The following is a 15,790-nucleotide window of genomic DNA, read 5'->3' as shown; positions in this document are numbered from 1 at the left end:
GTAACAAATCTGACTCTTGACAAACACCATAATTAAACATTTACCTATTTAGCAAATGCTTTTCTGCAAAGTAAGGATCTGAGAGGAGGATCGGCCGCTGTCCCTGAAGCAACCTGCGTTAAAGGCCAATAGCAACACCATCACTCCGCGGGCCACGGAGTGAAACTACAACCGTCCAGACAGTCACACAGATTCCAAAACTGCAGCGCCTAGGAAATCCCAATCTGTATAGATTTACACCAAAATACCCTAAACCGTTACAAAACATGCATGTAAAGAAACATACATAACACTCAGTTTCTGGTTGTTATCGGAAACTTTATTTACTTACAAAAAATAAGCAAGAAATGTAAATAACTATGCAGGCTATTAAAGAAACGCAATATCTGGAAAGGTCACTTATTTAAAAAAGAAAAAAAAAATTGATCTGTGGCGATGCAAATACAACATTGTGGTGTCAAGCAGGTGAATCAGATTGTCTAAAACCATCACGACTCATTTTTCCAACATAGGATTGTTTATACTGAACATAATGTAGATAATTTACCTATGTGTACCATTAATTATAATAAAACTGTTCAGTGCTCCCCAGTTCTGCATACCATGTCCAACACAGTACGAAAAAGGAGGAAACCGGGGAAAAACAAAACAAGAAAACATGTAATTCATTTTAGCAGGGATAAAGATTTCCAGAGGTTTGTTCTTATACATCTTAAACACCTATCATAAAATGTGGAATGCTATATTTAACAATGTAACACTGATGATACATGGGACTCCAGCCTCTAAGAATCATCGAATCAGAACATTTGCACACATCTCAGACGGACAGATCAAGGCTGTTTTTTATTTCAACTTGCATTTTTCTTAGTGCCACACAAACGCCGCCTGACAATTGTTTGATGATAAAACTATTCTGCTGATCAGTGTAGACTTTTGAAAGTGAATTGAAAAAGGTGTACAGATTTATCAGCAAGATTCATTTCTCATTCAATTACCTCTCCATTGCCATAAAACATAAGTAATCCCACTTCACCAATGATAAGCGTTTCAAATGATGCACCACAAAAATATACAAGCTACAGCAAGCCATTAAAATAAATGATAATCTCATGAAGCCGCAGCTATTGAGTGCTAGGGGACAAACAGCAGCAACTTTCCCATACCGCAGGCTGAGAAGATTCAGGTCCACTTCAAACTACCATCATCCCCATTATCACTGCATCGACACCATGGCCTCCAGCTTTCCCTACCACTCGATGGTCCCAATTCAAGCACCAGCCTCTGAGGGACAGGGTATTAATGCCTTGAGGTTCGACAGATCAGCATTTACAAAAACAAAAAGAAGACAAGCTCTGAACAATTAGCATGTCTCCTTTAATTAAAGCTATAAGATGGCATCATGGAATTGGTTGTGAATGGGTTGAAGAGCCTAATAAGTTCTGCACTTCTGAACTTACTTTCAGTAAGTGAGAAGTCCTTAAAACAACGTTTTCTCCCCAATCAGGGTGGATCAAGCAAGGAAGCAGTTTTTTCTTTTATATGAAAAGTGGGGGTGAAAAATGAAGATGAGAGCAGACAGACCTGAGAATCATTCATACAGGAGGCAAGTGGTAGAGAGGCTGGCCTCCACTCCTGTCCAGGAAGGAAGGTGTGTGTGTGTGTGTGTGTGTGTGTGTGAGTGAGTGAGTGTGTTGGTGGGGTCCTGGGGCTAGTTAAGGCAGGATCAGCAGGAGGCGGGACACCTCATTGTCTGACCTCCACGTAGTTGGCAGGAAAAAGCCCGTAGGCCCCTTTGCACACACCCCTCCACCAACCCTCATCGATCATCTCTATGTTGGTGATGATGTCATCGGGATCAAAGGAAATCTCATCATCGCCAGCTGAAAAAGAGTTTGCGTAAAATTATATAAAATATTGATTTTACATTAAATGTGCATATCCATGTATTTTTATAAATACAGTTATACTGGGTTGTTTTGGTTTAGTATGAAGGAACAAGCTGAAATGTGAACGATCCCTCCTTCTGTGCTGCAGTAATGGATCTCAGTCCACAGCCCAGGAGTCAATGAATGTATTTGAGCTGCAGGTCTCAGCAACTAAACATCCAGCACTATTTCAGGGCCGGGCCTCCAGAGCAATGGGCCGGTCCACACTTATGCTTCCAGGATTGCAGGGCCCTTGTGCTGCCCTCCCCCAGCTTAGAGGCTAACATCAAGGGGATTAGACATTATAGTTGGGCAGCACAATCATGGCTGCAGACTCCTTGTTGCCCTGTAAACCCCACTATCAAAGACCATTTCACTGGGGTCTTGGATGGTACATTTGTATAAATAACTTCAATTGTTGCACCAGGCAAAAGCATCAGCTTTATATTAAACTTTAGTTTAAAAAAAATGTAGGCACATGTGTACATTTCCAGTGGCACCTCTCACAACCCCCAAGAAGATGACGACACTGCATGCTGCAATGCCACTGCACTCACCAGCCTGGTAGTCATACAGGGCCACTGCTGTCACCCCCAGGTCCTCTCCATACTCTGCATAGGTGTTTGCATCTAAACACACAAGGACACAATAAAGACCACAAGCCCATTTTCACACAGATTTCACAGGGAACACATTTGTAATAGCACAGCCAAGCCTGAAAAGCCATAGAACATGAAGTTAAACAGTCAACCGTGCTACAGCACACTTAATGCCTTTCTGAAAGAACCTGCTTTCACAAAAATCGTGTAGTGAAATACAACATATTCAATGGGAAAAATAGGGAACTTACGGCAAACAAATTAAATTATAAAAATGGTGATACCTGCGACCAGTAATGTAATTATATGCATTTTAAACAAAAAATAATAATTATATCATAAACATCTTCTACCGGTCTTATAAGTCTCATGAGAACTGCGTAGCAACCAACCAAATCAATGTACCAAACTCACTAACTTGTTGATTGCCGAGATTCAGAAGCAGTTATGGCCAAAATGAGGCTTCATGAACCATTTGTTGTATTTTCTAACCCCAGTAGATGATGCTGTGGGTTTGCTTTGGGGCATGTTTGAGTCCCTTTTTGATAAGTGGGGTCAGAAAATACAGCAAATGGTCCAAGAACCATCATATTGGCCATCAGTAGTGGTGAGCAGTGAGCCAGCGCCACCATGTGGCCAGGCATATGCACAGCAGAAAGACAACAAAAAATTTTTTTAGATTTGAAAAGTGGTTCGACTGGTTCATTGAAAAGAATCAGTTCAAAAGAACGATCGGTTCAAAAATCAGCCATCACAATTGTTCGCTTGAATAGCCATTTTTGTGTACAAGTAGCGTAGCTTGTATAGTGCTTTGCTCTCTGACTGAAAATCACAGAAGTACAAATGTGATTCCGCGTCGTATTGGACTTCAGCACTAACATATCAGTCTCACTGTGTGATATCAGGCATTTTAGAAGAACTGACTGTTCATTTATGAACAGAGGTGATCCTACACTGTGTGGATAGTTATAGATTTTTATATTACTAAATTTTCATTTTGAAATACAGGTTTTATTATAAGTTTTAGTTAGTTTTCAGTGTCAAGTAAAAAAAGATTTCTATTTAGTTCTTCTATATTTAGTTTCAGCTTAAGTTTTAGTAATTTTATTTCTAGGGATAGACTAAGTTGAGCTGTTTAATGTGTCAGATTGTTAGAGAATCCTACATGAATACACAGTGTACAATATGTACTAATGTATTATAAAGATCACTAAAAGACGTTCAAGGTATTAAAGGTCATTAAAGATAAATGATTCATTACTTTAGACATATAGTATTAAAAACTAACAGAATTTGTTTTGTTACTTTCAAAAGCAACGTGCAGTAGAAGCTTTTAATTTTTGTATCTTATTTCAATTCACCAAAATGCTCTTACAGTTGTAGTTTGTTGTTAATGATAAGCCTGTTGTACAGTGTGTGCGTTCTCCTGTGTCTGTGCGTCTGTCCTCTGAGCATTCCAAGTTCCTCCCGTGGTACAAAGACAAACCATCCCGTGACCCGCAAACTCGTACTTGGGACAGACTAATCCTGTCCAGGGAGGTGCTTCACTGCTGTGTGTGCCCTGGGATACACTCTGGCATCACCAGGACACTGTGCTTGATAAGCGGTAGGAAGACTGACATATAGATGCATAGATGGATGAGAGTTTTCTGCTCCAATACTGTAGTGTTTAGCTAAACAGAGGATCTTTTCTACGTTGTCGAGTGTTTCGTATGGAAACAGTGTGACTGTGAGCTGGCGTGTCCTTCCTCACCTCCTTGATAGGTATCTTCAGGGTTCTGGTAGAGGTCCTCAGATGGTTCCAGTTCATACGTCGGTTCCTCTCTGTTCTTAGCCGCAGGCTCGGCCTCGTACAGGCCTCCGCCGTTCTCCGCCGAGTCATAGCTGGCTTCCTCATACAACGGCGTGCTCTGCAAGATGAGCAATTCAAGCACATGTCATAGTTCATCAGCCTCCCTCCAGAGGTGTCAATGTTTTTAAGAGAGTCAGAGAGCCAGAGGGCCAGAGAGCCAGTCTCTGCCACACACTGGCAGCCTACAACTGAACTCTGCAGTTGGATGGGGAGGGAAGAGATCACTTTTTTTTTTTTTTTTTTTTTTAATTTTCCAAACTTAAACTGAACGAGAATGAAGGATTTGCATTCCAACTACAGATCAAGACTATTTACATGCAGATAAGATGCCTCTATGGGGGTGTGGAGTAATACTAGCTAATGAATAATATCCAGGTGTCAGGGCCAACAGTAATTCAGCTGGGAGATCATAAACCATGAGAGATCATAAACCATGTAGAGGGCTGGGCCTCTACAGGACCATGAGAATAACCAGCCGTCAGATAAATAATCTGAAGGTGTGATCAGCCAACAGATATAAATGACATAAAAAGAGCCACTTGATACATAATGAACGTGCCAGTCTGCCCCAAGGGGTTTTCAAGCACTGCTGCCTGTCAGCTCCCTGTTCTTCCAATATAAAAGCATATAAATGAGCAGGATAAGCTGCTTCTTAATGGTATGAGGTAGTATAATCCAGCCTCACCTCACGCTGCAGGGGCTCAGCCGCCGCTGTGGCACTGGACTGCGGGGAGGGGGGCCTGGCTTTAGCCTTTTCCTGTAACAAAGCATAGGGGGGCCTTATATACCACAATACACCACAGACTAAGCTTCACGATTTCCCCCCAATGTGAAAACATGGAACATCATTCTGTGTTTATTTGCTGCATCACCACATCCAGAGCGGGAACACAGAGTCCAGGAACAGGAAGCATAATTATACACAGCAGCGGGAAAGACTAAGTGACCACAGCAGACTTTGATTTGTTTCACATTTCACAATTTATGGGTGTGCATCTGCACATAATGTATATTATTTGGAAACTGCAGCCTGGGACATCATCTCTCACTAATGAAGGGCTCCTTCCTTCAGTCCTGCTTGTAGGAGCCCTAGCAGTGCACGTCACACCTGCACTTAATGTTTCCCATTCCTTTTGAAGGTCACTTGATGTCATCCTATAATTCATGAGAAACTGCTGCAAAAGTTTACAGTCACCTCTGGCATTAGAGTGTTGCTTCTGTCCTTTACCTGGCTGGTTTATGGTCGTTCCCAGTGTCTCCTGCTTCACTTTGTTCTTATGTGCTGCAGTCTTAGAAATTCTCAACCTGAAAGCAACCTGCTGCTCAGTGTAGCCTTAATAAAGAGTGGACTTTTTTCAGGAGCTGTATAAATAATATCAAGTTATTTATTATTAATACTAGAACTGGCAGGACCTCCTTTAGCTGCATATCACACCTTTCGGTCTCATGAATGGTGCGCTGCGTTAGCAAACCACTCAGCCATCACGGAGACAATGGGGGAGTCAGTAACGCTCACACCAGCGGTGTGCCGTAAAATACATGTTTGTCTCATATTTTAGTACTTTTTGATTAATCTATCCAAACCAATAGTATAATCTTGTGAATTTTTTCTTAAATTGACATAAAAGATATAAAAAGTGACACAATGCTTTTTCATGTCCATTTTATATCTGTTGGAATAACAAAAACGGAATGATGAGCCTCTTCAGCAGAAAATATTATACATTTTACATTTTTTATCAACTTTGGTCAGCTGGCTTCAGATTATCTGTCCAGGTCTGCATACTCATTTCCAAGTTTTTATCACTTTGTACATAAGGGTCTGTAGGGTTTGCAAACTACCCTAGTGCTTTTCATATAGCTACTTTCAGATTTATAAAGAAAAAATATAGATTTGCCGTAAGATTTCTTGCATGAGCGTGAGAGTCTGGCAAAGCTAAAAATGTACAATTCATTGTTTCAGCTGAACTGATTTGTATAAAAAAGTAGAAACTTCGATGAACATGAAATCACCAATAAAACAACTGCATCTATTTATCCAGCATTTTATAAAATGTGTTTGAAAACTTTTCTGTTCACTTGGTTGGGAAACGGTGCTTTCAGTATTTATGTACTCTTATCATTTCTTATTTAACGACAGCCTAAGTTATGGCTTCATTGTCCCCCATCAGTTCGTAAAAAAAAAATCGTAAGAAACATGCGACTCTGTACCTCCACCTTCCTGCGGGCGTCCTCCTGCTCCTGCTTCTCCTTCACCTGCCGGCGCTCCCGCTCCTCCTCTGCCTTCTTGCGGTCCTCCTCCTCCTTCTGCTTAGCAATGTTCTCAAAGCGAGCCTTGATGCTGCCCATGTTACTGCCCGCTGTGGTCCATGGAGATGAGGGGTCAGGTTATGGGAATAGTGGCAGGGTGCTGGGACAAGTATGCAACTGCAAGCAGAACCCTAGACTACGATCGGGGAAAGGTTTCGGCTGACCTGCTTCACTGGGTTTGGTCCTCTGATAGGCTGGGTTCGGCTTTTCAACCTCGTCGAAAGTGCCAGCACTCTGCGAGTCAAAGCAGTGAGAGGCTGGAACATCAACTGTGTAACAACTCACTGTACACAACGTCAACACGGACATAAACATCACTGCATATCGGTAATTCTGATCAAATTAAACATCACACACATACTATCAGCCAGTAAAATGAGAATTAAAACTAAGGAAAACAATCTTCAAAACAATGCATTTCTTACTTGCAAGACTGAGAAAATGAGGAAAAGGCCAAAAACGATGATTTGATATTAAAATATTAATAAAGAAACAAAATGTGGATAACAATTAGAGACCTTATCCATTCTGTCTTTCTGGACACCAAACTTCCCTCCGAAGCCTTTGGCATAATCTGAAATTGTATAGAGATTCACTGTCAAACACCAGTTTTGATGCAAAGTTTCTAAACATTACAAGCAACTCATGCAAATCTCTAAGAGCAAAGCCATCACATTTAAACTGGACAAATATAAAGAGCATAGAATAATAAGGGTTGTGATGATATCTTGGCTCAAGCACCATGTCAGAGGTAGTATTCTCTCAGGAAGGCGCTTGGCAGGATGCACTGTAGCCGGTGAGCATGCAGACAGCATTGGCATACAGGGGCCGAGCAGCAGACGAGGCTCGGGAAAGAGGCCACAGTCAAAGCGACTGGCACAAGAGCAATAGAATGAGACCGAGATGAATACACAAAGTTTCCCAAACCTGCAGCACTCAACCATGACAGTCCGGGGCCATTTATCTACTAAAGTTTAACATTAACAAGTTTAAGATTATTCTGAAATTTTTACACAACTGTCACTAATACTGTTAACAAGTCATCACTTCCATAATGCTCTCTGGTAAGCAATGCATGAAATAAATATCAGACAACTGTTACTAGTACCATTAGCGCCACCCACTGGTCACCAGGCAGCAGCACATTGCTAACAATGTGGCTGTATGGTACACGTCTGATACATAAAAACTGCATTAGATTAAAACCAAATTAGCTTCCATCTTCAGTGGACAGGGAGCTGGGGGTAGCAATGGCTGGAGGCACCATCTGTGAGCTGAGCACTGCAGGTCTGCCTGGAAGCCAGCGGGGGGACTGTGCCTTGCTGGGATTCGTGCTTGGCCAGTTTCTCCTTGTGCTCATAGCCCAGGGCACATTTGTCCTGCTTCTCCACCTCTACCCCGTATTTCCCTCCGAACCCGCGTTTATAATCTGAAAAGAGTTCCACAATGGAAGAGAACACAGCTCAAACAAACAGATGTGACACGTAAAACCAGACAGGAACAGCCACGGGTGAGTAGAGCACCGCACACCGTGGGAGACAGACACTGCACACTGTCGCGGGGCTGCACCTCCCCCTCTGAGGACGCCTCTGATGAATGCAGCGCTCCAGAGAGTCGCTCACAGCAGACAGAAACCTCTGTGGTCTCATTTTCCCTAAGAATTTTGATTAAGTAATGTCGCACAATAGAGTATTATAGTATATTGAGGAGACCAGAAAGCCTTCTTAGAAAAGCATGGCGGAATTTGTATTCGGGCAAAGAAATAACTTTAGAAGCAGACTTATCCAGCAGGTTTATTTTTCATAAGTTCACAGAGGAGAAATTGCAGCCCCCACTTTCCAACATATAGGAACATCCAATTATTTTCTATACCAGCTTTTCCTACACGTACAAACATAAAACATAAGACAAGGCTGAGCTCCCAACATTTTTGCTTGAAAGGCTGAGACAATGACTAGACAAGGAAAAGACCCCCGAGGGGGATTTCAGATCAACAGAAAACATCATAAGAAGGCGATCAGTGAGCAGGTGGAACAATACAAGACATGAACTGATACCTGAAATAAGGAAAAGGGCAAGAGAAAAGCAGTGAGATTGTAGCAGGGTAGCAGCCCCCAGGACATATTCAGAACTGTGGACAGTGCCGGGCGGCCTGGGGTACCTTTCTGCGATTCGTGAAGCTGCAGTTTCTCCTGGTGGTCCCAGCCCAACGCCGACTTGTCCTGCCTGTCTGTCTGCAAGCCAAACTTCCCTCCGAAGCCTTTCACATAATCTATGTGCAGCAGGTATAGAACAAAGCAATACATCCTGAATTGAGCAGAATACTAAAAATATGAAAACAGGCACAAAACCATTGCTGGACCCTGCTCTCACCTAATCAGCTGAAAACGCTGATATTCCTGTTCATTTTAATCAATGCTATCAAGACACAAAAACAGCTCATTTAGCAGTATGTGTATAATAAATTTGAAAGGCAGCCTAATTTCAGACAATAAGAATTTACAGGCCTACAATTGCACCACAACAAAAGCTGACCGTGTTTACTTCTAGTTCAAGGAAGGAGGTGGCAAATAATAGAGTTTAGCATGTGTCACAGCTCTGTGGGGCGGAGGAAGCTCTGGAACCCAGTTCCACATGTTGAGACAAAAGAGAACATTCTCACCATGACTTCCCCTCGCATCCAGAAAAACCGGCTCTCCCACAAATCAGAGGTGTAAGAGTGAGGAGAGAGAGCAGACGAATCAGGGATAGGGAATGATAAGCAGCCAGCGGCGGCCCCGGGAAGCTGACCTTTCTGAGACTCGTGCTTCTCCGTCTTGCCCATGTACTCGAAACCCACTGCACTTTTGTCCACCTTGTCCGTCTCCACACCAAACTTCCCTCCGAAACCTTTTGTGTAATCTGTCGATTCCAGGTCACAGTAGGTCGGCATGTCAAAGGAGACCAAATACTTGGTAAGAATCACACAGGCATTTCTCTTGACCATTACGGCTGCGCTCCCTCTTAGTAGATTCCACTAAGACTACTACGCTTCTGAAGCAGGACATAGGAAACAATGAGATACAGGTGTAAAGTGCAAAGAGTGTAAGAACACACTGATGCAGAGCTTAGCAGCGTGTAATAATGTCTGAGCTGCATATTAGTGTAGAACAGCCACTCTGAAAGGAAGCATGTAATCTAACATCAAAAAAGAGGCGCCTGGCAAAACAAAAATTTACTGAATCGCTAATGAATCATTAAAAATTATCGTGCCCCCAGCAGGAAGATGAGCTGGGGCACAGATGCCACAAATACAGCAGTCTGGTGCAAGATGCAAACTGATGAAGGTCAGACTGACCAAGCAGCGACGGGAGGGGGGGGGGGGGGGGGGGACACACAAACCTTTCTGCGACTCGTGTTTTTCCGTTTTGCCCAGGTAATCGAAGCCCACTGCACTCTGGTCGACGCGATCCACTTGCACCCCGTATCGCCCCCCAAACCCCGTAGTGTAGTCTACATGATTCAAAGAGCAAAAGCAGTCAAGCAGGTGTTGACTATGCTGGAAGCAGAGCTTCAGCATGGGGGAGGCAAGGCAGGGGGGGGTTGTCAAAGATCAACAGCTTGATTATAGCAAAATAAACAATTACAATTATGAAAATCCATAAAAGCAAAGGATGGTGGCAGAACAAGCAATACTGCAGGCAGCTGCGAGTGTCCATCTACAGTTTAAATTTGGGACAGTTTTTATAAGTGTGTACTGCGCTTGAAGATAAAGCTGATTGCACCTTTCTGTGAGGCGTGCTTCTCCGTCTTCCCCGCGTACTCAAACCCCACAGCAGACTGGAAGCACACAGTAAGGAATCGCGGTCAGGGCCATGATGTGAAAGGACCGCTCACTTTCCGAGCAGGAAACACAGACCACAGTCAAAAGGCTCAAATATAAAACCTCTGTGTCTATAGAACCTCTGTTAATACAGGAAGGTGACCTTCACCTCAAAGGAAAAAGCAGCTCCGGAACATACCAGAGAGTCACCACATACGACTCTAGCTTTCAACTTGTGGTCTCAGAAAAATAAAAATTTATTTTAGCTTATTATATAAAGGACACATTTTAAGTTAACTGTTGTTATGTTGGGTAAATACTGACAAGTGAATGTAATCTGTGTATAAATACTGCATCTGTCACACAGCCAAAACCCACGTAGTCCTACCTGGTCAACCCGATCCGCCTGGAGACCAAACTTGCCCCCAAATCCCTTGGAGGTGTCAGTCTGAGAGCAATGCTTGGACAACTTGCTCTGGTAGTCATGGCCCACAGCAGACTGAGGGGGACAGGAAAGACAGGCAGAGCAAGAGGTGACCTGCTACTCCCAAGCTCCTGTCCTGTTATTGTTGGCGGAGCAGTACTATCTGAAAATCCATGCCAGGAAATGAGGCTATTCTATCAAACAAACAGCGTGAAAGAATGATACCAACATGACAGACTTGGGAAATCAGAGCATTAAAGAACATGCCGAGTGAGTAGAGTATGGACACAGAGCATGAGAACGGCAGAGAATGAGCACTTCCACTACTTCCATAGAATTAAGGAGATAGAGGAATTCTGAGGCTCGCAGAGTGACTCGAAGGCTGGAACTGCAACACCAGAATGCCAAGGCCATTAAGTTAGGCTCGTCATCATCTCTCCTGTGCCAACAGTCTATGCTTGTCTGTGTGTGCCCTGTGATGGACTGGCATCCTGTCCTGGGTGTACCCCATCCTCATGCCCAGTAATGCCAGGAACAGGCCTGGGCTGCTTATATCAGTGGGTTTTGGATTCTCAAGCTGAAAGATAAGGCCCTACACAGCAGACAGGATGCTCTTCACTGCAGGACTCCAGCAACCTTTTTTAAAACCATAAACAGTACTGCAGCCTACTTCTAGAAATTCTCACAAATAGTTTAATCCCGTAAAGGTGACTATAACATTCTGCTACTACCCCTTCAGACATATACACCTAATCTGTATGTACCTAAAGCTTTAACCTGCAGTAATTCGTTGCATTTCAGCAAAGTGGACACCAGCAGCAAGTCAGGGCATTTTGATCAACAGGAACATTGTTCCGAGTTAAAAAAGAACAAAGGGGTCACTATTAAAACAGTGGCTCCAACAAACTTGTTTTACATAAGACGTGTAGATGTGTACTTCACAAGGACTGTTAACAACAAACTTGAGTAAAGTCAATTAGTTCAAGCAAAATAACTGACAGCAAAATGTTTCACTACCTACTGATTGCGTTTTGGTTTGGCGTAACAGAGGTAAATCTTAGCTAGAATGTACTAAAATAGTATTTAAGATCTGCTTTTTGATGTGTACAATTTTTGTGTTCTTTTCACTTAGTCAAAAGTACTACATTTAATAAAATAATGCTGATTATTATGTAACTTTTTTTAAACTTCAGCAAAGCTTAAGTAAATCTGCCTTGTATGCAAACAGTGATCCTGCGACCATGGCCGTCGCAATCACGCTGACATGTAATCGCGATTATACATGCTGCATGTGCAATTATCACTAGGGCTTTAGACGATGGGTGAAACATTTGCCTGCATGCTGGCTTTTCGGTAGTTTATGGGTAAGCAGATTAGCAGTGTGCCTAAAATACTAACAAGATACATATTGCGATGCCCAAAAGTTAGTGATATGTATAAATTTGGCGTATCCTTAAGTTTAATAAATGTGTCAGACTTTGAACTGCATAAAGTACCCACCATACCACTGAGGTGTATTTTTTCACCTTGCTAAACCACAATAACTCCTCTTTCAAAAGATATTGCGGCTGTTAACCTGTCCCTTTCTTCACCACCACTTCACCGCTTATTCCATGATTCACCGCTTATTCCATGATTCCGCTACCCAAATTTAATAAACATATGGAAACACAGAATTTATACAGACTACTGACTTGTGGGCATCACATTATGCATCTCTTTATGCATTAATATTTTGCGCGCACTACTAATCTGCGCACCAAACTGTCAGAGTAAGTAAGCGTCCGGACAAATGTTTTACCAGTCATCTAAAGCTTTGGTGATTGTTGCACGTGCCGAATAATCGCGCTTACATCGTGACATGATCACGACGGCCCTATTTACAGGTCATTTATGTTCACAGGATCGCTCCTTGCATACCGGTAAAAATCCATATAGTACCGAAAAGCCGGCGTCCAGACAAATGTTTCATCTAAAATGGTGACTATTACATCACGAGAGCCTTACCTATAAGAGCCCCTCACAGAATGCCCACTGGTGCTCACCTTGTCCATGCGGTCCTGCTGCACACCAAACTTCCCCCCGTAGCCATGGGAGGCCTTGGGCATGGTCTCCAACTCTTTCTGCTTCAGTTTCTGATGCTCCGTTGAAACATTCTCACGCAGCTCATGGATGCTGCAAACGAACAAGGTCACATAGTTAATTCTAATCCTGAGCCACTAAAAACCAGTGATGTTTTAGCCATCTGTGAGCTCCAGATCCTTGAAAACCACTCGAACAGAAACATTTTAAGCATTACGAAAATACAGAAATGCTGACATATATTAAATAAGTGAAAAATCAATGGCTCTGAATCCCAAACCTCTATTTACTAGACCCACATGAAGCACTTCACCCAGAAAATGCTTATACTTTTTTCTAGAAACTACACACTTCTATACATGACATTCCTATAGATAGACAATAAAACCACCTCTGTGAGAGGAAATCCTATGCAGCCATACTGTCACTGTACCAGCAGCCAGACAATTAGCAGAAGCAGTATTACCGTGTCATAACTGTAACCATCTAAATGTATTGCTCAGCACACAATACATAAAGACACAAAACAGGGAAATGCTGCATGCATGAACGGAAACAATGTTCCTGGCTATTCTGATAAGCACAGTACCACAGTGGATATAGCGAGACCAAACACAAGAGATACTGGCACTGCACGTCGCCAAATAAAGTACGAGGGTTTTAAGAATGCGAGGTAATGGAGACAAACACTGTCGGTTACCCACTTAATATGTTCCTGATGTCCTGAACCCGCCACGGTTTTGGCTCCCCACCGCTGCTCCTTCTCAGACACGTCATTCTTTTTTCCAGAGGCAAAGGAAAAGAAAAAAGAAAATGATTCAAAAGAGGTAAAGAGCCAGCGACCAAATGAAAAGATCCCAGAAGGAACAGAATCCAGCATACTCGGCAACTGCAAAGCCGCAGGGCACGCAGACTCGGTAATGCTTAAACATTGTGGAGCTACAGTAACCAGTAACGCACTAAAACTGCAGAAAGGCACTGTCACTGAATTCGCAGTGGGTATACAGAGTCATCAGCAAGGAATCCATTCATCTCATCCCTAGACCTTCCGGTACAAAATCACAGTCTAGAACAGTGTTTCCAAACCGTTCCTGGAGAACCCGCAGAACGTCCACATTTTACCGGGAGATAGGAGGGAACAAAAATGTGGACCATCTGTGGGTCACCAAGGACCGAGTTAGGAAACATTACTGTAGTAACATGTTTTAAAGGACCGGCAAGATAGACTAACAATATTAAGAACCTTCTAATGTTACCTCAAAGTCTGGGTCTGTTTCCCAATCATCTCCACCGTTGTCAGCAGAGACTTTGACAGACTGACCAGCAACTGCTTTCCACATCTGTAGAATTGAGATAAGGAAGTCATTAAAGCAGGGAAAACCTATGGCAAGCTCCCTATCGATGTCTATTCTATGAAATGTGGATCGTGCACTAAGGCAAAATACCAATTTATAAAAGTAATAAACAGAATATAAATATTTAAGTTACAAACATTATACGTGCTAGTTGTAATTAGTTTGCACAGCACCTCGGTAGACATTTAAATTTCATTATGCACCACTATAACTTCCTCATGAAAAACGGATTGAGCATAATACGCCTGAACATAAGCGATGTCATTTAGAAGTAGAAGTGAAACAATATTATAATGAGAGACATCGAGTCCATCCCTTTGCGAAGATCTCCTGTAAAAAGGGCAACAGGACTGCCGGCAGCGTCAGTCAGCCATCTGCCCGACGTGGGCATCATGAGCCACGCCGATCAGCCTCCCAGTATAGATCCCACAAGCAGCAGACACATTAGATTCATCAACTGCAACCCCGCCAAGCATGTAGATCGGATGATGCTCAAATATAGTGGAACCGAAGGGGAAAAAGTACGGCTCCCTCTGCCGTTCCGGGATCAGCCTCCAACGTGTGCACCCTGCGTCTTACTATCGCTATGCACCACACCCAGCTGCGATCTGTCCCAGGAGGGATACTCTGCTAAGATACTTAATCATTATATTTTAAATAACATAATCCATGTGTGTCTACTACACGCATACATACACGTCACAACACAAAAGGAGCTGTACTCTACTCCCGTCTGCTTCCAGCCTGCCATTTGTTTCATTCAAAAATAAAACTACACGGGGAGTACAGGCCCAATGTGTGTAACAAATGTTTATAAATTAAAAATTAAACAATTAAAGGCGCCCCGGCAGTTCCGGATGAAAACGAAAATTAGCAATATGCAACTAAAAAAAACTATGTCAATAAAGTTAGCCCAATCTTATGATGGCATGTCAAATCGCCCATAATTTAAAGAGGTCATCTTCACAGGGTATTGGAGACAAACGAGATTTTCCAGCCTCAGCAAGGTTTTTAACTATGAATATAAAGCCATCACAAAGCAAACATGATATGCAATCAAGAGATGGGGGCAAAAGGTCGACATAACAGCTGACGGCTGTTTAGCAGCACTTACATTTTAAAAGAAAGCTAAATTCCTACAGAAAAAGACCGATTTAATGACACGTTATTTCCTGCTCAGCATTTCCAGCTCGCTCGGATCCTCCTCGGTTTCTTGCCGTTTTCCAGCTGGCTGACGCAGCCTCGGCGCTTAATATGCGGCACAAGCCCGATACTCACCCTGAGAACCGCCTCTAGTGCCGAGGACCCTCTCTTAGGGACTCGTGAGAATCGCTTTTATTTTTAAACAATAAGATAATGCGAAGGGAGATTTTCTCGGCTGCCGGACGTATTCCTTACGCCTCCTCTTCCGGCTCTCCCAGTATCCAGCTTCCTGCTT

General features: G+C 42.9%; 1 protein-coding gene across 2 annotated transcripts; it reads right to left on the bottom strand.

Annotated features, from left to right (window-relative positions):
- Nucleotides 1-297: 297 nt before the first annotated feature.
- LOC125723481 (src substrate protein p85-like) lies at nt 298-15,790 on the bottom strand. Of its 2 annotated transcripts, XM_049000091.1 has the most exons (17): nt 15,631-15,790; nt 14,254-14,337; nt 13,702-13,775; nt 12,961-13,090; nt 10,880-10,990; nt 10,454-10,508; nt 10,071-10,181; nt 9,480-9,590; nt 8,851-8,961; nt 8,008-8,118; nt 7,208-7,263; nt 6,854-6,923; nt 6,591-6,739; nt 5,065-5,136; nt 4,281-4,437; nt 2,486-2,557; nt 298-1,883 (listed from the first exon to the last, which is right to left on the bottom strand). In XM_049000091.1, the coding sequence occupies exons 2-17, from the start codon at nt 14,335-14,337 to the stop codon at nt 1,747-1,749; spliced, it is 1,611 nt and encodes a 536-aa protein (XP_048856048.1). In that variant the 5' UTR covers nt 15,631-15,790; the 3' UTR covers nt 298-1,746. The 2 variants fall into 2 exon arrangements, with proteins under 2 accessions (XP_048856048.1, XP_048856049.1); XM_049000092.1 differs by lacking the exon at nt 8,008-8,118.

This window comes from Brienomyrus brachyistius, unplaced genomic scaffold, assembly GCF_023856365.1.
Source record: "Brienomyrus brachyistius isolate T26 unplaced genomic scaffold, BBRACH_0.4 scaffold49, whole genome shotgun sequence".
Taxonomy (NCBI): Eukaryota; Metazoa; Chordata; class Actinopteri; order Osteoglossiformes; family Mormyridae; genus Brienomyrus; species Brienomyrus brachyistius.
This window is presented reverse-complemented; position numbering and strand designations above follow the sequence as displayed.